This window comes from Podarcis muralis, chromosome 16, assembly GCF_964188315.1.
Source record: "Podarcis muralis chromosome 16, rPodMur119.hap1.1, whole genome shotgun sequence".
Taxonomy (NCBI): domain Eukaryota; kingdom Metazoa; phylum Chordata; class Lepidosauria; order Squamata; family Lacertidae; genus Podarcis; species Podarcis muralis.
Window position 1 is genome coordinate 13,354,391 of NC_135670.1, and position 25,383 is coordinate 13,379,773.

The 25,383-nt window shown below is 47.9% G+C and overlaps 1 protein-coding gene across 2 annotated transcripts; it reads left to right on the forward strand.

Moving 5' to 3' along the window:
- Positions 1 to 236: 236 nt before the first annotated feature.
- On the forward strand, positions 237 to 18,644 carry ACKR1 (atypical chemokine receptor 1 (Duffy blood group)). Of its 2 annotated transcripts, none has more exons than XM_028710568.2 (2): positions 237 to 553; positions 16,390 to 18,644. In XM_028710568.2, the coding sequence occupies exons 1-2, from the start codon at positions 533 to 535 to the stop codon at positions 17,296 to 17,298; spliced, it is 930 nt and encodes a 309-aa protein (XP_028566401.2). In that variant the 5' UTR covers positions 237 to 532; the 3' UTR covers positions 17,299 to 18,644. The 2 variants fall into 2 exon arrangements, with proteins under 2 accessions (XP_028566401.2, XP_028566404.2); XM_028710571.2 differs by lacking the exon at positions 237 to 553 and adding an exon at positions 12,560 to 12,658.
- Positions 18,645 to 25,383: the final 6,739 nt, after the last annotated feature.

Genomic DNA, 25,383 nt, shown 5'->3' on the forward strand with positions numbered 1-25,383 from the left:
ATTACAGAGAATGGGTCAGTCACCAACCGCCCCCCACCTGCCTATCTTCTTACTTGCAATAATCCCAGGGGGTGGTCCTGCCGGTCAACCTGCCTCCTCCTCAGTGTTGCCCCTTGCAGAACTCAGAAGGGAGGAAGAGAAGGATGGGGGACAAACCTAGACTTGGTTGCCTCTGCCTGTCACTGATTATGGCTCCACCTCTCTCACAGGCCTTCCTTTCATCCGCCCTGCCAGTTCCAAAGGTCGCCAGCCCTGACTCCCCCATAGGGCTCATGTCAGGATGTCCACATCCTCATTTCCCACCATCACTTCCCCATTATTTACACCCTGGCAACTGTCTCCAGCTTTCAAAGTTCCCGGCATGAAAAGTCCTTTGCTTCCTCCTGCTGAGGAAAGGAGAAGATGAGCACACATTTCTTGTTTTTCTTTCCACCTTCCTTATCTTATAAGAACATTCACTCGCCTCTCGCAGGCAGTCGGGTCAACAACAGCATCGCCCTCGCAAGACACAGCCTGGATCTACATCACAACCATGGGCAATTGTGTGAATATGGTGAGTCCTGCATCTCAGTGCTGCCCTTCTTCTTCTTCTTCTTCTTCTTCTTCTTCTTCTCCTCCTCCTCCTCCTCCTCCTCCTCCTTTTTCTTCTGTGATCACTCGTAGCCAAGTAATATTGTCTTCCATAAACACGGTTTTAAGAGTGAGTCCATAAGTGACTGTGGAGGCCAATTCTGGATCCATACATCCTTCCACAGTGGGGACATACGGTAGGTTTCTGGGCAGGAGTTGATCATGGTGAGGGTTTGCCAAGCATGCCTTTCTCTTAGCACATTTCTCCCTTTCATCCTGAGCATCTTCAAAGTCAATGACACCTTTGGTAAGGGCTGTTCTCCTACTGGAGTGCTCGCAGGCCAGTGTTTCCCTGTTGTCGCTCTTATGGAAGTCTAGACTCTAGAACCATTCCCCTTTAAATGGGGGGTCCACTGATAAGACCATTAAATGGGACTGAGTCTGATTTCAGTCACATCAAAAATGTGGCCTTCTGTTCTGCTGTGTCTGGGGTCCTAGACGTCCAACCTTAAGCCCTGCACTGACAGTACCATTTCAGGGTCTTCCTACTAATGCTGAACTGAAAGGTTCTAAAGAAAAAGAGAGGAGTTTCGGGCTTGAATTTGGGGTGGGTGAGAGGTCATCAGAAAAAGAGAGGCTGAAATGGCCTTCCTATTTGAGGCAGGGGGTAATGTTATTCTGGGACAGGGTGGAAAACTTTTTCCCCAGCTTGAGGGTCTTTCTGGGCAACCTTCCCAGTGGTGGCTGGAGATGGAAGCGAAAGAGGGCAGGGAAAATGGTAATTTCCACCTCGGTAAAGTAGGTTAGGTTCAATATGCACCTCCACACCCCTCTCTATCCTGTGTAGAAGAAAAGCAAGAGGTGTCCTCAGAGTTCGAGGACACGTTCAACTGACAGATAAAGGATCCAATGAAATCAGGCCCCCGTTAGCTGCCTCTGCCAATCAGAACAGGCAGCACCATGCTGGAGAGAGTGGGGCCAGGGATGGGACTCAGGGTTGCTGTTGGCATCAGTCTGTCTCAAGGGATAATAATAATAATGATGATGATGATGATGATGATGATAATAATAATAATAATAATAATAATAATAATAATAATAATATATTTATACCCTGCCCATCTGGCTGGGTCTCCCCAGCCACCCTGGGTTGCTTCCATCAAAGTATTAAAATACAGTGGTCTGTTAAACATTAAAAGCTTCCCTAATCAGGCCTGCCTTCAGATGTCTTCTGAAAGTCTGGTATTTGTTCTTCTCTTTGACATCTGGTGGGAGGGTGTTCCACAGGGCGGGTGCCACTACCGAGAAGGCCCTCTGCCTGGTTCCCTGTAACTTGGCTTCTCGCAGTGAGGGAACCGTCAGAAGGCCCTCGGCGCTGGACCTCAGTGTCCGGGCAGAACGATGGGGGTGGAGACGCTCCTTCAGCTATACTGGGCCGAGGCCATTTAGGGCTTTAAAGGTCAGCACCAACACTTTGAATTGTGCTCGGAAACGTACAGTGGAGTGCGCCTTTGCGTGCTAAGTCAAACCGCTGGAGAATCGCAGCACCTGCTGTGGCTGCAGAGACCGGTAACTCGTAACAGCTGCCTCCTGTGTTGTTTTTGCTGTGTTAGCAGCACTGATGTAACCTCTCAGGGGTGCAAGTCTGGGCAGTGTGCATGAACATCCTGGGCTGCCCATATGACAAGATGACCCCCCCCCTCTTTCCTTGCTAATGTGGTCCAAGGGAAAGCAGAGCAATATGTTTGACACCAGCTTGGCTGCAGGAGTTGCCAGAAGGAGGCAGACTCCATGTTTGTGTAGGGCTTGCTCCTTAGCCTATTCTTCCCCCAAAGATGACCCACAAGGCAGCAGGTACAGATTTTTATTCACGGTTTACTCTCCCGAATGAACGTAGCCACAAGGCAGCAGAGGTTTAGCTACGGAGTTTTCCTTCTCCTTGATTGACAGGTTGACAAGCCCCGCCTGCCCCTCACTTCCCTCTCCACAGCAGAAGCCACCGTCAGTGCAAAGCAGACTCAGTATAAAGCAGATATATTTGTTCAAGATTGTAGTATATTGGGTGATTTAGTGCTTTTAAATTGGGTTTTAAGAGGATCTTTTACGTGCCATGAGAGAGAAAGATGGAAGGAGGGAAAACGTCTTGCTGAGCCCCCACCCCCCCACCCCCTGCTCTGGAAATAACAATATTTATATAAACTAACAAGAAAGCCAGAGAAAGAGGCTGAGCAATCAATCCATAAACACTGAAATATCAATATAGAAAATGACCCTGTTATACGACATCGTTCAAGGCAGCAAACTGCATTGCTCTTGACGACACTCTCCTTAATTTCTGCAGCTAAATTTGCAAGTAAAGCCACTTTGGGTACAATGTCTGGGCTGCTCTGGCAGGGTTCGGGTTTTTGTCTCGAGGATCGCAGAACTGTAGCATTGGGAGGGAGCCCAAGGGTCATCTAGCCCAACCCCCTGGAAAGTCTTTGACACGCTGCATAATCTACTTGCGAAATTTGTTGTTATAAGGCGTGCTATTCATAGACTCATAGAACCATAGAATCATAAGAGTTGGAAGGGACCCTGAGGGTCATCTAGTCCAACCCCCTGCGACGCAGGAATATCTAGCTGTCCCTTATGGGAATCGAACCTGTGACCTTGTGGTTATCAGCACCAGGCTTAGTCTAACCAACGGAGCTATAGCAGTCATCAGCCTATAGGGGAAAAGGAGATTTGCTAGACAAATTCTCAGAGAATAAGTCTATCAATGTTTTCTAAGTACAAGATAGAAACATAGGAACATAGGGAGATGCCTTACATGGAGTCAGACTATTGGTCCAGCTACCTCAGTACTATAGGGACGCGGGTGGCGCTGTGGGTTAAACCACAGAGCCTAGGACTTGCCGACCAGGAGGTCGGCGGTTCAAATCCCCATGATGGGGTGAGCTCCCGTTGCTCGGTCCCTGCTCCTGCCAACCTAGCAGTTCGAAAGCATGTCAAAGTGCAAGTAGATAAATAGGTACCACTCTGGCGGGAAGGCAAACGGCATTTCAGTGCGCTGCTCTGGTTTGCCAGAAGTGGCTTAGTCATGCTGGCCACATGACCCGGAAGCTGTACGCCGGCTCCCTCGGCCAATAAAGCTGCAACCCCCAAGTTGTCCACGACTGGACCTAATGGTCAGGGGTCCCTTTACCTCAGTACTGCCTGCACTGACTGGCAGCAGCTCTCCAGGGTTTCAGACAGAGAGCGTCTCCCGGCCCTACCTGGAGATGCCACTTGGGACTGAACAGAGACCTTCTGCATGCAAAGCAGTTGAGTGATGGCCTTCCTCTCTCTTCCTCTCTCTTCCTCCATCTTCAGAGGAAGTTTACCTCCAATTACTGGCGGGGGAGGCCTGTTGCTCATGGGCTTCCCTGGGGGGGCACCTGACTGGTCGCTGTGCAAAACAGCACACAGGAATAGTGTTGATCTTTGGTCTAGAATGAGCCAGGCTCACTTGCTGGTCTAATTGCTCCAGGGCTGCTTCTGAGTCTTTATTACAACATGCCTCCTGGCTTTATGCCGTGCTCTGTATTTCACTGATTTTATTGAGTTTGCAATTTAGCCATTGTACTTTCTTTCAACGATCCCACCCTTTGAAATCCTTTGGAAGCCAGCTTGAAATCTTTTCAAAAATGAAAAGATGGGAGTTTGCAATGTTTCGAATGCATAAAATCAGAGGGAAGGAAGGAAGGAGTAGGAATTGGGGGTGCAAAGGAAGAAAGAGGAAGAGCGCTTCCTGGCGACCTGTTTATTGAGCATTCATCCTGATTTATTTGCCCGGGAGATTAGATGACGTCGGAGCATTTGCCTGTGGGGAAGTTATGCAACGTCGTATCATCACACAATCACTATGCCACACCTTCCCAGTGAATTTCCTTATTGCAAGGAGTCTGGTCTTTGGAGAAAGTGGATTTGTTCAGAGCCAAATCCACTTTAACTCTGGCAACCTGAATCTGCCAGTATGTGACAGAAGCCTCATCTCTATTACAGTGGTACCTCGGGTTACAGACGCTTCAGGTTACAGATGCTTCAGGTTACAGACTCCGCTAACCCAGAAATAGTACCTTGGGTTAAGAACTTTGCTTCAGGATGAGAACAGAAATAGCGTGGCAGCGGCAGCGGGAGGCCCTATTAGCTAAAGTGGTACCTCAGGTTAAGAACGGACCTCCGGAAAGAATTAAGTTCTTAACCTGAGGTACCACTGTATACAGTGTAAGCCTGGTTATACTATTTAAAGAAGAAAGAATCATGGGAACTGTACTTCGTAAAGGGTGCTGAGGGTCCTGAAGGGACCCCACCCACATTCCCCTCACAGGACTACAGCATGCAGAGTTCCCTGGGGAGACGGAGCAATTGTTGCACCACTCCTGGAATTTTCACTCTGTGGGGGGAACCAATGGCTCCTAACAACTCTCAGCACCCATAAGAAAATGTGCTGCTTTCAGATGAGCAGTCGATCCGTCAATCACTCCCTAGTTTTACATATGCACTCATGGGGTCTGAACTGGCACTGACCCTTGAGGGTCAATACTGGACAGCTCACAATCATAGAATTCACAAGGGTCATCTAGCTCAACTTCTTGCAATGCAAGAACCACAGCTAAATAAAAATTATTATTATTATTATTATTATTATTATTATTATTATTATTATTATTAAATTTATTATTTATACCCCGCCCATCTGGCTGGGTTTCCCCAGCCACTCTGAGCAACTCCCAATAGAATATTAAAACATGATAAGACATCAAACATTTAAAACTTCCCTAAACAGGGCTGCCTTCAGATGTCTTCTAAAAGTCAAATAGTTGTTTATTTCCGTGACAGCCAATGGAAGGGCGTTCCACAGGGCGGGTGCCACTACCAAGAAGGCCCTCTACCTGGCTCCCTGTAACCTCACTTCTCGCAGTGAGGAACCACCAGAAGGCCCTCAGAGCTGGGCCCTTGCAGATGGCTATCCAACCTCTTCTTTAAAAACCCCAACCATCTGAGGGAGTCCATTTTACTGTTGAACAGCTCTTACCCTCAGAAAGTTCTTCCCGATGTTTAGTCAGAATCTACTTTCTTGGAATTTGAATCCGTTGATTCAGATCCTACCCTCTGGAGCAGCAGAAAACAAGCTTGCACCCATCTTCCATGTGACAGGCTTTTAGCTATTTGAAGGTGGCTATTGTACCACCTCTCAGTCTTCTCTTCTCCAGGCTAAATATACCCAACTCCCTCAACCATTCCTCATAAGGCTTGGCTTCCAGACCCTTCCGCCCTCCTCTGCACACGCTCCAGCTTGTCAATATTTTCTTAAACTGCGGTGTCCAGAACTGGACGCAGTACTTGATGAAGGTGTTGGCTGTGCAGCAGCTGTGGGGGGGAAAGGCGAATTCCATGCAAGGGATCATTAGGAAAGAAATTGAAAATTAAGCTGCCAATATCACAATGCCTTTGTACAAATCTATGGTGACGCCACACATGGAATACTCTGTACAGGTCGAAAAGTATGCTGTGGAGATGGGGGCAAGGTTCAGAAAAGAGCAAGATAAATAATCAAGGGGTTGGATGAAGGCAAGTTACAACATATTGGGCTTTTTAGCACAGAAGAAAAGGCGAGCTGGAGGGGAGAACACAAGAGGTGTGGGAAGAGAGCACGGACAAGATGTTTTCTTCCTTTTCCGCAGCTCGAGAATTCAGGAACTGTAGACATTACATAGAATCATAGACACTGTACCATCTAATCCAACCCACTGCAATGCCGGAATATGCAGTTATCCCGTACGGGGCTCAAACCTGCAACCTTGGTGTTATCAGCACCACGTTCTAACCAACTGAGCTATCCAAGACAGACCAAAGAAAATACTACTTCACACAGTGAATAGTTCAAGTATGGAATCTGCTCCCATAAGAGGCAGCAATAGCCATGAACTTGGGTGGGTAAGGGTTAGATAAAACCCATGGAGTATTCAGCTATCAACCCGTCATGATGGCCATGCGCTCTGTCCTGTGTCGAAGGCAATACGTCTCTGAATGGCAGTTTCTGACAATCAGCAGTGGGGAGAGAGCTGATGTTGCACTCAGGGCTTCTCATCTGCATCTGGCGGGGGAAGAAAATCTTGCATTTGTATGTTGAAAGGAAGGAAGGAAGGAAGGAAGGAAGGAAGGAAGGAAGGAAGGAAGGAGGGAGGGAGGGGGAGGGAAAGGAAGGGAGGGAGGGGAAGGAAGGAAGGAAGGAAGGAAGGAAGGAAGGAAGGAAGGAAGGAAAGAGAGAGAGAAAGGGAGAGAGAGAGAAAGAAAGAAAGAAAGAAAGAAGAAAGAAAGAAAGAAAGAAAGAAAGAAAGAAAGAAAGAAAGAAAGAAAGAGAAAGAAAGAAAGAAAGAAAGAAAGAAAGAAAGAAAGAAAGAAAGAAAGAAAGAAAGAAAGAAAGAAAGAAAGACTTAGGCTAGATTTAACCAAAGTCTGGTTGAGGAAGAGTTGGATGAGACCAGCTAGGCATCTCATTCCAATTCAACCCTGCAATCTTATCTGAATCTCAGGAGACCTAGTGAAAAATTGTTCCATCTTCGTTCACACTAGGAAGGAGATCCCAAGGGTGCAGGAAGGAAGATTATTATATTTATAAAATAGCCACTCTTCACACGCTGAGGCGATTGGGGGGGAATATAAATGAAACCATTTTCATTCAGCAACCAGTATGCAGACCTAAATCAGCGCTTAATTTCTACAAATTAGAAATAACAGGCCTTCAGTTTGTCTGGAAACCTCCAGTCTCTGATCACCAGAGTCTCTTTAGAGAGGAAAACTGTGTATTAGCAATGAGGGAAAAAATGCATTCTGCTTTGTTCAGCTCTGACTTAATAGGGTTGAGCACTTTCTAAAGCATACTATTTAAAAAGAGAAAGAAGCACAAAGGCTAAGGCTGCAAGCCTGTAGCCACTAATCTCAAGAGACATGTGTAATTTGCACTGTAAGAGAATGATCTAGCGCAAGGGTTTCCAAACTCCCCCCGCCCCGCGACCACTTGAAAATTACCGAGGGTCTTAGAGGACCACTTAATGGTTTATCTGCCCATTGTAGCAATTGTAATGGACTGTGCTGGGTGATTTATAATAGTATTTTATTGCTCCTTTTAGGCTATAGTCAACTAATGTTTACTCAGAGTAGACCCACTGAAATGAATAACTATGGCTAATGTAGATCTATTAATTTCCAATGGGTCTACTCCAAGTAAAGGTTTAGTTAACTATAACTATTTTTTGTTTACATTTCAGTGTGGATTCAAACTGTAACACAATAAAGTACAAGAAATGGAAGAAGCAATGAAAATGCAATTAAAAATCATTATGAATATTTAATCTGATAGGTGTGCTATCTCCCATCTACTACCACAAATTCACAGACTGAGGCTGGATCTACACAGATATTTTTTAAAAACTGCTATGAAAAGAACCGCTATGAAAAAATATAGCTCCCAGTGCAATTTACCATTGACTTCGGATCGCTGCTCTACAGCGCCATCTGGTGTCACATTTTTATAACACATTTATAATGTTATACCCGTATTTTTCGCTCTATAACACGCACCCAACCATAACACGCACATAGTTTTTAGAGGAGGAAAACAAGAAAAAAAATATTATAACGAAACAGTGGATGTATGATTTTTGTGGTTCATGCTGTGGCCACAGACATGTGATCTGATGGTGAGTTTGGGGTAGCCCAATGCAAAAATCCTGAGGATCCTTGTGGATCCATGCTTTGCAACCACATTTTTGCACCACTGCGGCCCCAGGCAACAGTGGGTGCGTGATTTTTTTGGTGCAAGCTGTAGCCATGGACATGCTATGTGATCTGATGGTGAATTTGGGGTGACCCAGTGCAAAAACCCTGAGGATCCATGTGGATCCGTGCTTTGTAACCATGTTTTAGGTGGGGAGGGAAGGAAAAGCGCTCAAGGGACAAGGAGCACGCGAGGGGTGTGTGGAGAAGGATGCTGCTAATGCAGAAGAGGGGTAAAAGAGGAGAAGGCTCCTCTCCTCTCCCGCTTTGCTCCTTTAAAGCAAGCAGGCTCCCTGTCCCTCTCTCCTCCCCACTCAGCGGCTCTTCTCCCGCTTTGCTGTTTCAAAGCGAGCCATAGAGGAGGGAAGAGGAACCATGGATCCTCTGCTCACGACTGCAGCAGATCCCCCCACCATCTGTAGGCATTCACTCCATAACACGCACAGACATTTCCACTTACTTTCTAGGAGGAAAAAAGTGAGTGTTATGGTGCAAAAAATACGGTAATTGACCTGTGTAGCGGAGTCCACTCTGTGAATGAATCTCTTGTTGGTTTATTTGGGAATCCCTAATCTAGGAGTGTTTTAGTTTGAATCTTGTCTCTGCCAAGCACCCAGAAGGTAGCCTTGGTCAAACCTCAGTTCTCCCCCTCACCACACCTGTCATATGAGGAAAATAACAGCAGCCTACCATGTGCTCCATGTCAATTTCATGTCTTATATATTAAGTCAATCCTGTTCCATTTCTGCATTTGTTAGATTTTTTTAAAAAAATGCATGAAAATGAGTATTACAAAATATGTATTTACTAGGGGTGTGCAAGGGCCTAAGATTTGCCTTGAATCTGTGTTTTTAAATAATAAAAAAATTCAATCTATTTCTGAGGCACTCTTTTTTCTCCTTGATCTGTGATTTAAGTTCCGAATCACTCTCTATATAATATATAATATAGAATATAATATTATATTATATCTATATAATTTATAATATAAATTCTATGTTCCTCACTATCTATGCTTTCTTTCTTTTGGTATAAGCAGATGAAATTTGCAGGTACAGGAGCTCCGCTCCCCAGTGGATTACTCCAGCCAAATTGCAGGCAAATAGGTTCAGGAGCCTTGAAGTAGATGAGGTTAAAAAGGGATTACCGTATTTTTCCGTGTATAGCACACCCCCATGTATAAGATGGCCCCTATTTTGGGGGACTCCAAATTAAGAAAATGGAAGGAGATTGCCCAGAGTTGTTGAGCTCTTTTGAGCAGATTGCCAAAAATAGCTCACCCGCCAGACCAATGCTGCCAATCACACGCATCACCGAAGCCACCAATCGCCCGCCCAATTGGTGCAGCGGCAGCCAATCAACAGCAGCCCTTGTCACAGCCACCAATCACTCGCCCAATCGCCGCTGACAATCTCCTGCTCGCGGCTGCAACCAATCGTCCCTCCCTCTTCTGCACTATCCATGTATAAGATGACCCCCAATTTTTAACATTATTTTATAAAAAAAACAAAACATTGTGTTATACATGGAAAACTACGGTAACTCTTCCCAATAATCCAAGTTAGGGCAGTGACTTTCTTAGGTCAACTAAAACTCCAAAATCCATTGCCCAGCTCAGCTTTCAAGGTGACGCTGTCTTGAATGCTGCCTGCAGGATGCTGAAGAGCTCTACAATGATGGTGGCGATGGCTTCAAGTAGAGCAGCATATTGGTTTTTTAAAAGTTAAATGAAGTATTCAACTTAAAACAACTACTCTCCACTGCTCTGCTTTAGTAAAATAAATAAACAAATCCAGAAAATTCCAGGCTCCACAGGCAGCATTCAAGACAGCCTCACTTCATGAAAGCCCCATGGACCTAGAGTAGAGAAACTCAGAGACATAGGGAAGCATAGAGAGACAGGGGACAGAAAAGTGAAGAGTGATACAAGGCTTTGTGGGGGGCCAAATATGACCCAGATGCTCTATTGATATTGTGGGTTGACTTGGGAAGGGTAAAATCACCCCTCAATTTGTGTTGTTCTCCAGCCCCAGTACTGCATTCTGCTATGTTTGGGTGAACCAAGAACTGCATCACAAAATCCAGACAATTATGAAATCCAAAAAGTAATTTCATTCTGATCCACACATTTGTCCAAGAGATGCAAATCAGGCCAGCCCACGTCAGAATTCACAAAATTTGGAATTCCTAAATTCAAATGCCCATTACTGTATTGTATTGTATTTGCGATGTGCAAATAGTACTGACCTACTGTCGTCTTCTGCTTCCGTTGTTGTTTTTAAGCAACGTTCTAAAAATAAAAATGGATACGTGGATCAGTTTTTAAAACAGAAGTCTCATACACAGTGCTTCGCAAGCAAGAAACACATGTTTATATTCCAGTTGTTATGAAATGCAAAAAAAGGTGTGCTTTCATCCAGGGATGATAACAGAACTGCCAGACCCTGAACTTGGGAACACGGAGAGAAATACCTTTCCATTATCCAAAGATAACTACATTTCACTTCACACATCAACAGAACTATTCCTCTCCTCTTGGACACGCTTTTAAATAGCTGATCGCTGTCTCCATCCGCTCTGCCAAAACTTCCCTCCCCTAATTGCATAGAGCCCCCGAGCACTACCAGACCCTGAAATACATCCCCCGACTCTTCTCCTCGCGCTTGAGCTGGTGGAACATCTTCCTGTCTCTTATTCTCTGCAATCCCACCCCGGCAATAGCTCAAGGTACTCCAAATAATTGTCCTGCCCTGTGTTGCTAAATCTCTTAAAGCAGCTAAACTGGTTGCCGGTTGTTTTCTGGGCCAAATTCAAGGTGCTTTCTTAGACATTTTAAGCCAAAGAAGGAAATGTTATTCCACACTGAGTTGAGCTGCCTGTGCTCTAATGCCAGAAGATAGGTCCTCCTGATGGTCCTTCCTCAGTTTGAGGAGTGTAGCCCAGAGGCCCGGGAAAGGGCCTTCTCAGTGGTGGCTCCTCATATTTGGAGCGCCCTCTCTGGCTTCATCTGTTTATACTTTCAGGTGGCCTGTTAGGACAAACCTTTTCCAGCAGGGTGTTTTGAGGAAAAGAGACCCGACCGCTGCCTCTAGTAGCAGTAATAACCACCGTTGTTTGGTGACTTGTTGCTATGTACTGTATTTTTTGCTCTATAAGACGCACCAGACCACAAGACGCACCTAGTTTTTGGAGGAGGAAAACAAGAAAAAAATAATTCTGAATCTCAGAAGCCAGAACAGCAAGAGGGATCGCTGCTGTTCTGGCTTCTGGGATAGCTGCGCATCCTGCATCCGCTCCATAAGACACACACACATTTCCCCTTACTTTTTAGGAGGGAAAAGTGAGTCTTATAGAGCAAAAAATACGGTATGTTTTAAAGCAGGCACCCCCCAACCTTCAGCCCTCCATATGTTTTGGACTACAATTCCCATCATCCCTGACCACTGGTCCTGTTAGCTAGGGATCATGGGAGTTGTAGGCCAAAACATCTGGATGGCCGCAGGTTGGGGATGCCTGTTTTAAAGGATTCTGCTGCTTTTATTTTATTTATTTTCCCCCTCTATTTGCCTGTTGGAAACTGCCCTTGGGTTGCACAAAGGGTGTTAGTACGGTCAAAAGAAAGAGTCTAAATGCTTAAAAGAAGATAAAGGTGGCAACAGCCTCTGAAACAATGAACCCAGTTCCTGCGTTAATGCAACTGGCATGTGCTGGACGTCTCTCTCTCTCTCTCCCACCCCCCCAATGGAAAGTGTTTTCATGAGAACGCAAGTCCAGACAGGGCAAAATTGGCAGCCTTCCTAGGACAATCTCTGAGTTTGTTTGCATTGTGGAGTCACAGGGGAGACTGGTCCTGCCAGGCCATTGTTCTCGACTGTTAATTACCGTCAAAACAGAAATAATTTGTTTTGTTCCTGGAGAGTCTGGTGTGGATTCTGTGATTAGAGGAGGCCTTTCCTCCTGAAGCTGTGTGTCTTGTAGGTGTCCAAACACATAACATAAGGAATTCACTTGCCAGAAGATGGGGGGGGGCGGCAATTTTAGCTTAGCCGCGGGGGGGGTGGGTGTTAAAGAACTGGAAAATACTGGATCTGGGCCAACCCAGGGAATACCCATCCCAATCCTGTCAGCTTCCTCCCCTTCCTTGATCTCAGTCTTGCCTTTGTACAAATGAGCAGGGAGGAGAATGGGGACCAAACGGAAATGAGTTGGTTCTGCTGAGGGCTGGGCAGCCCATGAGGTGGACTGAAGCAGCCATCTTGGGTGGAATCCCATGCTGCAGCTTCTGGTGAGATCTCACCGCCAGCCGCCGCCACACAACCACAGCGAGCAAGGCTTCAGCAGAGGACACAGCCTCTCTCCACCTCACCTCAGGCAGCGAAATGGGACAGGCCATCCCTAGATTTGCCTGCCATTTACCCTGGTTCCACTTCCTGTCGGGCTTCCTGCCTCCTGTTCTATCAGTCCTAAAGGGAACCAGCCACCAATTGGTGTTTTCTCTTTTTTGGTGATTTACGTAGGTGGACCTAAATTGCACTGGGACCCTTTAGGAAAGTTCCTTGGTGTAGTGAAATGGGTCCATTTGAGGCCCAGGGAGGGCAGGAATCTCAACTAAAGCATCCATTTTGTCAAAGGTTAGCCAGCTGACAAACTGCTTTGCCCACACTTTATATTTCCTGCTACTTGCTAGAGATGAAAATGGATTCAGTTTGCCTCCAAAGGCAGGCTTCTCCTAATCTGGAGTTTACAAAACAATCTGAAAACTGAAACACAGCCATCCCTTGAAATTTGTGCTTGCCTGAATTTTGCAATGTAGTTCACCAGCCAAAAAAAGGGGGGAAAGAAACTGCAAGGTGTTCAATAGGCAGCCTATTGGTGAAAATAATGCATTGCATTAAAGAGAATTGCTTTGCAAACATGTATGTTAGGCAAGATTGCATACAGAAATGTCCACATCCAGAGAAGTTTGCACTTAGATGCTGATGATTTCCACGGGGACTTAAAACAAAACCTGCAAACTGGTGTGGAAATGTGGCTCACCCATCTTTGTTCCTCCTGGTCCTCTGATCCAGGGTTCACACACACACACCCCTTCTGCAAGTTGAGCCAGTCTCCAAAACTTTGCTCCCCTCTTTCCCCAGGCCACCTAGTATGCAACAAACGGAACTCCCAGGCAATTTGCTTGTTTAAGAAAAGGCTAAGGTGGGAAATAAATTTCCATTAATTCAGAGCCGCAGCCTGACAGGAGAGGCATAAAGTTATCAAAGCAAATATGAAGGAGGGAGGCTCATTTACATGCTAGCTGAGTGTGTCCTTCAGTGATGACTTTTTGGACCAAATAGATCTACTGCTCCTTGAGATCTTCAAGCCGTGTGTGTGTGTGTGTGTGTGTGTGTGTGCGCGCGCGCGCGTGTGTGCACGCGCACATGTGTACACAACTATTTTCCTGCACCTTTCCCCACAAAATGCTTCCCTACATCCAAGAATGCCTGATCAGTCTTTCAAAGGCTTAGTTTGTGTAAGAGATGCAGCTAACTCATATTTTTATTTTTATTTAATTTCTATACCGCCCTATACTCGAAGGTCCCAGACCTTTATCTGACACCAGAAGAAGGAGCACTCCTGCCTGCCAATGTTCTCCCCCTCCTTAGTCTCAGTATTGCACTTTGCATACCCTGCAGGTGTACTGAGGGGAAAAGGGGACACCCCATTTTCTATCACAAGAGAACGGCGGCCATTTTGGTTGTTGTGATCTCATGCGATTTTACGGCAGTAACCCCGCCCTACCCCGCGAAAAAGCATCTTTTTCAGGGCTGCAATTTCGTGTGGTGCCCCCAAAGCACATGGGGATAATAACTAGAATTATTTGCCTCTGCCTGCCATTGGTTCTGGCTTCACCTATCAGTGGCTCTGGCTCCACTTCCTGTTGGGCTCCCTGCCTTCTGCCCCACGGGTCGCAATGGGGCACCATACATCACTGCACAAGCCTACAGTTAGCCAGGGCCTGATAGATATAAGAGGTGGTCTCAGCTGCGAAGCCCATCCTTCTCGGAATGGAAACAAAGAGAAGTTAAGTCAAAAGCTACAAGCAGAGAAAATTGTGGCCCTGCCTTTCAAGCCCAGGTAGCAGGCGTCCCTTCCCAAATGCAATTACTTTGGGTGAATATGACAAGCAAAAATGAATGCCAAGCTTCCCACCAACAGCCAATAAATCCAGCTCAGGGTGGTTTATGGCTCTCCCTCCCTGATCCTCCAGACAGAAATTGACCTCGAATGTTTATGTTATCTTAAGTCTGGAGAAACAGGGAAGCGTTTGAAGTACGGGTCTGCAGGAAGAAACAAACTTCATTTGGCGGACCTCAAGGCGGCATCCCTGAGTTGTCCCCCAAGGCCAGCAGGGACCAGGTCCAGAACTGCTTTGCTTCAGCAAGGCGGCTCCCAAGGCCATCCTTTCCAAAAGCCAAAGGAAGCCACTTGGCTCGGGCAGCGGACCAGGCAGTGGAGGCTGGTTCAAATGGGACCAACCATGGTTTTCCCTTGGCCAGCCGCCACCTGCCTGCTTCCTTTTTTTTCCAACCAGGCTCTTCTGGCCAGCTTCCTCCTCCTTAGACTCAATGATGCCTTTCTAGAACATGGAAGGAAGATGGAGGAAGAAGGCAATGGAATTGGAATGGCTCTGCTCTGCCTCCACCTAATTTTTGACACCCTGCCTCCCACCCTGCCAATGGGCACCAGCCACCACTAAGATTTTGTTGGTTGGTTGGTTGGTTGCAATTCTATCCCATCTTATTTCTGCGAAAAGCTCAAGGTGGCGTACATGGTGCGTCCCGTCCCCCCATCTCATTTAATCCCTACCAACCCAGACTCTGCAATCATCCTCTGAGGTCCTTCTTCGTGTGCCCCCTTCGCAAGAGGTCCGGAGGGTGGCAACACGAGAACGGGGCCTTTTCTGCAGTGGCTCCTCAGTTGTGGAATTCTCTCCCCAGGGAGGTTCACCAGGCACCTTCATTATACACCAGGCAAAAACATTCCTCTTCAAACAGGCCTTTGGCTGATTGACATGTCAAGCCCTTGTGGGATGGGAGGAGGTTATTGGTTTGTTGTTGTCCTTAATTTTATTATGTATTTTGTGGTGTGTTTTTTATCTTGTATTTTTATGTTGTGAACTGCCCAGAGATCTATAGATGAAAGGTGGTATACAAATAATAGAATAGAATAGAATAGAATAGAATAGAATAGAATAGAATAGAATAGAATAGAATAGAATAGCCCTGTGAGGTAGGTTAGGCTGAAAAGCAATGACTGGCCCAAGGTCACCCAGGGAGCTTCATGGCCAAGTAGGGGTTTGAACCCTGGTCTTCTAGGCCCTAGTCCAACACTCTAACCACCACACCACACTGGAGGCAGAACTACACTCATGGTTTTTAACGTTCACAATGCATTATTATTAAAATGTGACACCAGAGGTCTCTGTGGAGCAACCAGAAACCAGGTAGACAGTGTTTCAACTATAGACTCATTAAACTTCTACGGACTTTCAAAGTTTGAGACATGTGTTCTTTTGATTTCAAATATATTAGAGAATTTACAAGTGTACACAATTTGTTTTTGTTGTATATTATGTAACAAGAATTGCAGTGATATCTAGTATGCTGGTCTTCGTGTTGCTTGTGCTGTTTATCGGCTCTCAGGAGAGGCAGCAAAGGAACATAGGAAGCTGTCTTACACTGAGTCAAGCCGCTGGTCTGGGTACAGTATTGCCAACCCTAACTGGCAGCAGCTCCCTGGGGCTTCTGGTAGGCGTCTCCCCCCACCTAGAGACGCCATTAGGGATTGAGCTTGGGCCCTTCCATATGCAAAGCAGATGCTCCACCCCTGAGCCAGCTACAGACCTTCCCCGTGCAACTGCTTCTGGTGACATCATCCATGCATTTGCGTTTGGCTGAAATAGTTCTGCTTATTTTATTTTTGTTAAGGGTGCTCTCTAAACCTCTGTGTTGTGTCTCGCCCTTTTTGCAGGACAGGAGCCCAAGCCATGTCTTGGAATCTGCTGACTTTGCAGACCTGCTGCCCACCTGGACCGATTATTATACCTACGAAGACACCACGCTCGCTGACAGCACTCTCCCTGCGCCGTGTTACAGCACATTTTGCTCCTCGGTCGGCGGCGCCATCCCGACGTTCCTGGTGGTAGCCGGCACTTTGGGCATCCTCGGCAGTCTCGCCCTGGCCATCGCCTTGGTCATGTGCTTCCGGCTCTGGGAGCAAACCGGGCTCATTCTCACAACGCTGTCAACTGCCCTCTTTGCCACCATCTTGCCGTTTTTCGCAGCGGGGATCAGCTGGGGCTGGACCTTTGGGAACGGGCTCTGCCAGACGGCACAAGCCATGAAGTATGGGTGCCAGTTTGCCCAGGGGCTCTTGGTGGCTGCCTGTGTGTGTCCAAAGCCCAAGGCCGCCCTTCCTGGCTGCCTCTTGCCTCTCGTTCTCTGGGTCACAGGCTTCCTGCTTGCAATCCCCGTAGCCGTGATCCACGGCACGGGAAAAGACGGGGAAGCAATATGTGCCCTGAGACAGGCACCTGAGCTGCTCTGGTGGTCTCTCACTCACATCATCTTCTGGATAGCTGTTTTCTACATCCTCCCAGTGGGGGTCGCTCTGGCCAAGGTGGCGCTGAAGTGGGAGAGGGCTGGGTGGCACCCGCCCGCAGTCGTCACTTGGCTCTTCTACCTTCTCTGGGCGCCGTATGGAGTGGCCCTGATCCTGGACAAGCTGCTGCAGATGAACTTGCTCACCCATACTTGCAGCTTGCAAGAGCATCTCAGCTACTTCCTGGGGCTATCCGAGGGGCTGGGGGTCCTGCACTGCATTCTGTGCCCCTTCTTAGTTCTAGGGATGGTCATCCGTCACCGAAGGGCTGCCCAGTGAGGCAGGCAATAAATTCGGGAGGGGGATGTCCAACTACAATCAACAGAGCTTTAATCTACGGATCATTTTGTATCTGCTTCTGCCTCTGCAACAAAGCCTGGAGGGTGTCGGACTTCCTTAGAATTTCCTAGTAGCCAAGCTTGCTAAATAAATAAAGTTCTGCGGTCAGGCAATCCCAATTCTGCTTCCAGAAATGGAGGATTCTGCAATGTGAATTCTGCAAAAAAATGGGCTATTCTGCCTCTGAAAATTGAAGCGAGGCCACATTGTGCAGGGGTAATGAAACACATGCCACATACCGCAAGTTTGGAAATTTTATTCAGACATCCTTTCAGCCAGTGACAGACCTATATTTTGGGGGCCCTGAAACATTAAATGTTATGAGGACCTTTGCAACCAGCAACAAGGTCTGAGTAACCACTGTTATTGTTAAAAAAAATAACTACTACATCTCAGATTTAGATTAAAATCACTGTACTGGGCTATCTCACATGTCCCAAGTCACTGGTGCGAATAAAAATTTCCTGTGCCGTGTAGTTTTCAAGTTGTGTGACTCAAATTGGGTCTAGCAGACCCAACCTTTTCAAGCCACGTGGACCCACCTTGGATCAGGCTGTGTCCTGGCTGATGTCTGGTTTTCAACATCGTGATATATCTGCAGCTAAATACCACTCTATGCTGATATATCACAATATCTGGAATGTATCTTGGCTGCTTCTTCCTCCCCACCTTAGGGGAGGGAGGAGCAACTGAGATACATCACCAAACCCAAGCTCCCATACGAATACCCACTTCATTCAAATTGCTCAGCAGGAAGCCTCCCGCCCCTCAGCTGAGTGAGCCCCCACACCACTCCAGCTTGTGTGAGCCAGAGGGGGAGGGGCTTCCTCAAAGGCGCACACAAGGAAGGAGATGGAGCCCCAGAAGGCCCTCACCCAGAACCTTTCTCCGACTGTCTGTTTGCCTGCCTGCCTGCGCCTTTGCCATCCGCAGGCAATTTGAGCTGGCGCAATGTATTGCCAGCTCAAACTGTCTGGAACCAGTATCACGATCTGAGCACCGTACTGTTTTCATTTATTTTCAATTATTTATTTATTTGATTTTTAAAAAATAAATACGTAAACGTACATTAAAAAAAAAATCGAAACCCAAATATCAAGATTGCTCTGAATCTCCTGACTCCACCACGCCATCCCTTCCATGGGTCCAAATAATAATATTTACAAACTGCATATCAATGCTTGTCCAGATGTTTGTCCTTCCAAACTTTCCATTACTTTTGCAAGTGTAATTAAAATCCTGCTAATACGATGGTCTCATAAATAAACCATAAACTTTTCCCATTCTTTTCTCTTTTTTTAAGTTCTTGTCTTCTTGATTTGTGAGCTTCCCAGTTAATTTTGCCATTTTGGCATAGTCCATCAACTTGGTTTGCCATTCTTCTTTAGCCGGGGTCATTCCTTCCATCCATCTCTGGGCTAGCACCATTCTGTTTTCAGACAAAATGCCAATATATCGCTCAGCTCCAGTGCTGGCCCATCAGTTGAAGACCGGTGCTCTAGAGTGAATTCAACCGCCAAATAATAGGCAAATGAGGGAGAGATGAGGGAAGTGGCTTTGGGTAAGAAACCTGCCTAATAATAATAATAATTTATTATTTGTACCCCGCCCATCCGGCTGGGTTTCCCCAGCCACTCTGGGCAGCTTCCAACAAAGATTAAAAATACATTAAAATGCCACACATTAAAAACTTCCCTAAACAGGGCTGCCTTCAGATGTTTTCTAAATGTCAGGTAGTTATTTATCTCTTTGACATCTGATGGGAGGGCGTTCCACAGGGTGGGCGCCACTACCGAGAAGGCCCTCTGCCTGGTTCCCTGTAGCAGTTTTCCATAATGTCAAGTTAGGAAGGTTCCATAGAAGAAATATAGTTAGAGCAACAATGCAATCTGTTGCACAGGATCCAGCCATTCTGCAACCTGGTGGCCCCCAGCTCCCATCCTCCTTGGCCATATTGTAGGAAAACAGGGCCATGGTTCTTTGTGCTAGGAGTCTTCAAAGTTGACTCTCTCTCTCTCTTTGTTAGGGGTGGGCAGAAGTAAAAAGATAAGGAGAACCCGGCTGCGTCCCATCCAACCCATCTTGCAGTTCTCTTGCCTCTCCCTCTCGGACAGCCAGGTAGAACGGCTGCAAGTGGCTGTGTTTCGGGGACGGAAAAAAGCATCGTGACTTTTGGCCTCCTCCAAGTCAGCCCATCAGAAGGGCCTATGATAAAGTTTTTGTGCTGGTCCCGGGGGGAGGTTACCGTGGGGCGAGGTCCAGGACCTGAGTCGAGGGTCGGCAGACAGTCCTCCACAGGCGAAGCGGGGTCCACAGGGAGGAGCCGGGCAAGGACAGGAACACTGAAGGAACAGGACTGGATGCTGGCCGAAACAGCTCTTCAAAGACGACGTTGCTCCCGCAACCTGGGACCGGGCTGACTGGCCTTTATCTTCTCTGAGGCCAGGGGCAGTCCTGGCCCCCAGGAGCCCCGCCTCTCCTGGCCTTAAGGCGAGCACTCCTGCTGGGAGAAACCAGTTCCCTTCGCCTCTCTGCCCTAAGCCTCTGCAGTTCAGGAGAGGCTGAAGGGTTACTGGGCCCAGGGGGAGACTCACCTGTAGGCACTGAGTCCTCAACCACCTCTGGGGCCAGAATGGATTCACCTGCTGCCTGCTCCTGAGGATCCGGCACAGGTGCAGGCTCCTCAGAATCAAGGCCCTGCCCCAGTTCAGCCGGCCCTGGAGGCGGGGACTCCTGTGCAGGCTGGGATTCCTCCGATTCACTCTCTGAATCGGATTCCCAGGCCATCACAGTTTTGCTTGCTGGTCCCAGTTTCCTCCCCCCCACCACCACCACCTTGGAGAGAAACTGTGAAGGCCTGGGAATCTGATTCAGAGTCTGAACCGGAGGAATCCCAGCCTGCACCGGAGTCCCCGCCTCCAGGGCCGGCTGAGCCGGGGCAGGGCCTTGAGTCTGAAGCGCCTGCACCTGTGCCGGATCCTCAGGAGCAGACACCAGATGAATCCACTCTGGCTCCGAAGGTGATTGAGGACCCATTGCCTGCAAGTGCGCCTCTCCAAGCCCTGTCAGGGGAGGGTGAGCCTCCCCCTGGGTCCAGTAACCCTCCAGCCTCTCCTGAGCTGCAGAGGCTCAGGGCAGAGAGGCGGAGGGAACTGGGTTCTCCCAGGAGGAGTGCTCGCCTTAAGGCCAGGAGAGGCGGGTCACCTGTGGGCCGGGACCACCCCTGGCCTCAGAGAAGATAAAGACCAGTTAGCCCGGTCCCAGGTTGCGGGAGCAACGTCTTTGGAAACCTGTTTCTGCCAGCACCCAGACCTGTTCTTCCAGAGTTCCCGACCTTGCCCAGATCCTCACTTTGGACCCTGCTTTGCCCTTGGTGGACAGTCTCCAGACCCTCGACCCAGGACCGGACTCTGACCACGCCTCATGGTAACCTCCTCCCGGGACCAGCACAGAAACTCTGTGACCGTTCTGCCTGAGAATATGAATTTGCCTCACACCACATTGGACCATCTCATCTTAAGACACAGATTGCCTCTTCTTCCGCAGGAGAATAAAGGCCTGGCTTCCTTCTCTCCTGGCGTCTCTCCCAGAATGCCTCTTGGGACCATCATTCTTCTTCCATCTCCGGGGATCGGTGCCAGTGCTGTGGGCAGAGAGAGGCTGCATGGAGGCAGCAAAAAACGGATCCTTCTTCCCTCCTTCTCCTGCTGCCTCCCCCATGAAGATGCAGTATGTTTTGCTGGAGAGATTCCGGCTGAAATGTGACTCCCCCCCCCCAACCTGCCAACGGGCCATTTGACTCAAGGCACGATAGGAGGGCACCCTGGGGCCTATTTCTGTTTACTAGCAGGTAGCAGAATTGCTCGCTCCATTAAGGCTGGCAGTAGGACTGCAAGGCAGGCAGACTCTCTTCCTGCTCCCATGCCTTGGGACAGAAGATGCTCACCCAAATTTGTTGTGATGCTTGGACTGGAACTGCCTCACAGAGTCGAGGGGAGACACATCAGTGCAGCGTTGGAGCACTTATCCCCAGTTCAATTTACAGCCTCTCTACAGCAACAGCAAACTCAATTTATGGAAGTTTTTCTCTGCCCCTCTCATAATACCATACCCTCCAGCCATGCTTTCTTTCTTTAAAAAATGTTTAGGGGTACTCTCATTTTGACTAAAGAAAACCACCATTTTATAGTTCAAATCAGGAAAAATAAATACAGTAAATGGACAAAAGTACAAAGAACTAGCATTACCTCATGATGATGCAAAATAGTTAGTAATTTTCCTGCTCATATTAAAATACTGCCCCTCAGTGAGGCGAGACTTTCATCAGTAAAACACCACACATACACATTCCACACTGCTTCACACATTAAACGCTCGCTTCTGTCCAAGACTCAGGAAACACTGGGAATGGAAATAAAGCTGCCATCAGAGGTGGTAACAATGAAACTGACCAATCACCATGCTAGATTCCAACTCCTACTTCACACATTAAATGCTCGCTTCCGCCTGAGACTCAGGAAACACTGTGACAGGAAATGAGGCCGCCATCAGGGGTAGCAACCGAACTGACGATTCACCATTCTAGAGAAGAAACTAAAATAAAAATTTAAAAATAGTTTCTTCTCCCATTAGATTCACAAAATGTTTAGGGGTATGCGTACCCCTGCGTTACCCCAGGAAAAAAGCTCTGCCTTCCAACATCTCGAGTCCCAAAACCAGGACCCATGACTTCCGGCCTGTACTCTGTGTGAGTTGTGTGACCCACATGGAGTCCAAAATATGCACTTTGGGGGGGGATATGTGACGTTGCGGCCCCGAAAAAGTGCTTTCTTCGGGGGAAGCACTTTTGGGGGCAAGATCTTGGCGCAGAATCGCACCAGATCAGAGCACCCAAAATGACTGCCGAGTTCTCACTCGAGAAAATGAGATGTCCTGTTTTATTCTGAGACGCTTCTGTGGTGTTTAATAGTAGAACTCAGAGCCATCCAACTGGGTTGGATGCTCAAAGATTCTGCGCAGGCAAAAGGAAAGCAGAATTCTCTGCCACAGGACATAGCGATGGTTACCGGCTTGGATAGCTTTAAAAGAGGGCATGGCAAACCCATGGAGGATGCAACTATCAATGGCTGCTAGCTGGGACTCACAAGGAGAGCTGCTGTTGTGTCCAGTTCTTGCTTGTGGTTTTCCCACTGAGGCATCTGGTTGACCAGACCACCACAGGGGCGAAGGTCTCTTCCCCCCTCCCCTAAAATATTTGAGGGAGACACCCCCCCCAATGTTGATGAGCTTTGCCATTCAAATGGTGTTCATGTGCCACGTCTTGTGATCAATTGTGCGGGACGGGGCAAACCTGTGTGTCCGTCCGTCCCCGCCGCCATATTTTATTCAAGTTGGGATCCCAGTTGTTCACTTTGGGAACATGATGCTCTATTAGGTGAGCCTCTGGCCTGACCCAGCCACTGGGCTCTTCTGATCATCTGACAACACACACTCATTATTTTACTCTTGTGCAATTTACACGGGGAGGGTGGTGCACTGGGATGGTTCTTGCTTCCAACACAAGCCTGATCCCACGCACCCAGTCGCTCAGCCGACCATCCCATGGCACAGTCTTCGGGCCAACCTTTCAAATTTTCAAACTTGTGCCGCAGTTCTAATGTACAGAAAGCAATAGGAGGAGTGGATCCTTTCCTCAGGGCCAAGACTCTCCCCCCTCCCCCCTCCCGGTCCCTAGTACCTCTCGCCCCATGTGGCTTCTCCCCTGGCACAACAGTGCACTTAGTGAACCATTATTTGATCAGAGCTCTCAGCACATCACCTTTTAAACACGCACACATACACAACTGCTGTCCTCCTAAACCAAGGATTGATTTGCCCATCTGCAGAACATTTTACAAGGCTGCATATTAATCCCGCCGCACGCTCTCTAACCGGAATGCAAGCTCTAAAACATCCTGTACCCTTTGCTCCTTACATGCTTTCATTAACTATTGTTCACTGGGACTTAAATACACATCAAATTAAATGCACTTATCAAAGCCGGGGGCAGAGGAACATGCTCTTCCCGAATGCCGGCATTCTTGGATTCAGACTGCCCTCTGCTGGCTGGGATGAGCGCTGCGGAACATATACCGAGATGGAGATAGGCTGACGTCTCCAGTCTTGCAGGGCGGGCATTTATTTACAGTGGTACCTCGGTTTAAGAACAGTCCTATTTAAGTACGATTCGGTTTACAAACTCCGCAAAACCGGAAATAGTGTCCCGGTTTGCAAAATTTACCTCGGTCTAAGAACGGAAGCTGAACAGTGGAAGGGCACCGGTGGCGAGAGGCCTCATTAGGGAAAGCGCACCTCGGTTTAAGAACGGTTTCGGTTTAAGAACGGACTTCTGGAACCGATTAAGTTTGTAAACCGAGGTACCACTGTACTAGGATTCCGGATGCCCTGATATGTCTAAAATGTGGAAGGCTCTCTGAGCAGTGGAGGCAGAGCTAATCTGCATTAAGTGATCCTGAGTGTGTACTTTCGCTTAGTCCAAACTTTTTTCAAAGAGGGCCAGATTTGATGAAGTGAAGGACTGTGAGGGCCAACCAAAGGGCCAACCGGAGTTGTTGAGCTTTTTTTATGATTGATGTCATTGAGGTTTTTTATAGGATTTTACCCCAGGAAATAAGATGCCACAGGGGTTGGATTAAACCAACCAGTGGGCCGGATTAGGCCCCCAAAACAGACTTTGGACATGCCTGGCTTAGAAGGAACAAGGCCCTCCCCCCAAAAAAAAGAGGCTGTAAAGATGAAGACTCCCATCAGCCCCACCCAGAATGGACAGTGGACAGGAACAGAGTCCAGCTGCATCAGGCTAAAGGCCCCCTCTACTCATAGTGGCCAACCAATTGTGTCTGCCTATGTGTGGCATCATCTACACTCAACACCTGTGCCATCTCCAACTACCTGTGCACATGGGTGCAAAAAAGGGTACACGCCCCTGATTCACACTGAATGACAGTGGCTGTCCAGGGTTTCAGGCAGAGGTCTTTATCAGCCCTACCTAGTGTCAGGGATTGGCTAGAGGAGGAATGGTGGAGACTGCTCCCCAGCCTGACCCTTCCAGAGAAGGAGAAGAAGACAGTTCAGAATTACAGCAGAAGTTTGAGGGAGGTCACAGCTCAGAGGCAGATGAGGGGGAAAGCTGGGAAATAATGGGAGAGGAGGAGGAGGAGGAGGAGGAGGAGGGTGACAGATGATGCACTCAGTGTCTTTAGAAAGCATTCCAAACCCCCTTCCCCCAGAACCCAGAGAGCATTGAAAGTAGGAGAGCAAAGAGCTCAAAGGCAGAGGGCACCCATAGCGATGACGCATGAGGCAGTGGGAGAGACAGAGGGGGTGGACACTCACTCAGGACAGCACCAATATTCCAAGAGGCTGTGTTCCCAAGCCTCGTTCTGTGAATATTGAATAAAAAGCAAATGGTCAGGACTTTTCCTTGTCTTGTCCATTCCTGGCAACCTGCCATGGGGGTTGGTTCCTCTGCCACCTGACACCTAGAGATGTTGGGGGTTGAACCGGGGACCTCCTGCTTGGCCGCTGGTCAGTGGATTCTTTTATTCCAAGGCTAATATGGAGTAACTCTCCATCTCTGAGTTCTCCCTGACAACTTCTCAAAGCGACTCTCCAAGACCTTGTGAAAAGCAGGGTCTTCCGCAGTCCAGTTTACCTGAGATTCCGAGGAACATAGCACAGGATCATTGAGATGCATGGAATCGTAGAGTTGGAAGGGATCCTGAGGGTCATCTAGCCCAACCTCCTGCAATGCAGGAATCTCAGCTGGAGCATCCATGGCAGACGGCCTTCCAACCTCTGCTTTAAAGCCTGCAATGAAGAAGAGTCCACCACCATCTGAGGTAGTCCATTCCACAGCTGAACAATTCTTGCCACCAGAACCTTCTTCCTGATGCTTAGTCAGAATCTCCTTTCTTGTAGCAAAGCCATTGGCTTGGGTCCTGGCTTCTGGAGCAGGAGAAAACC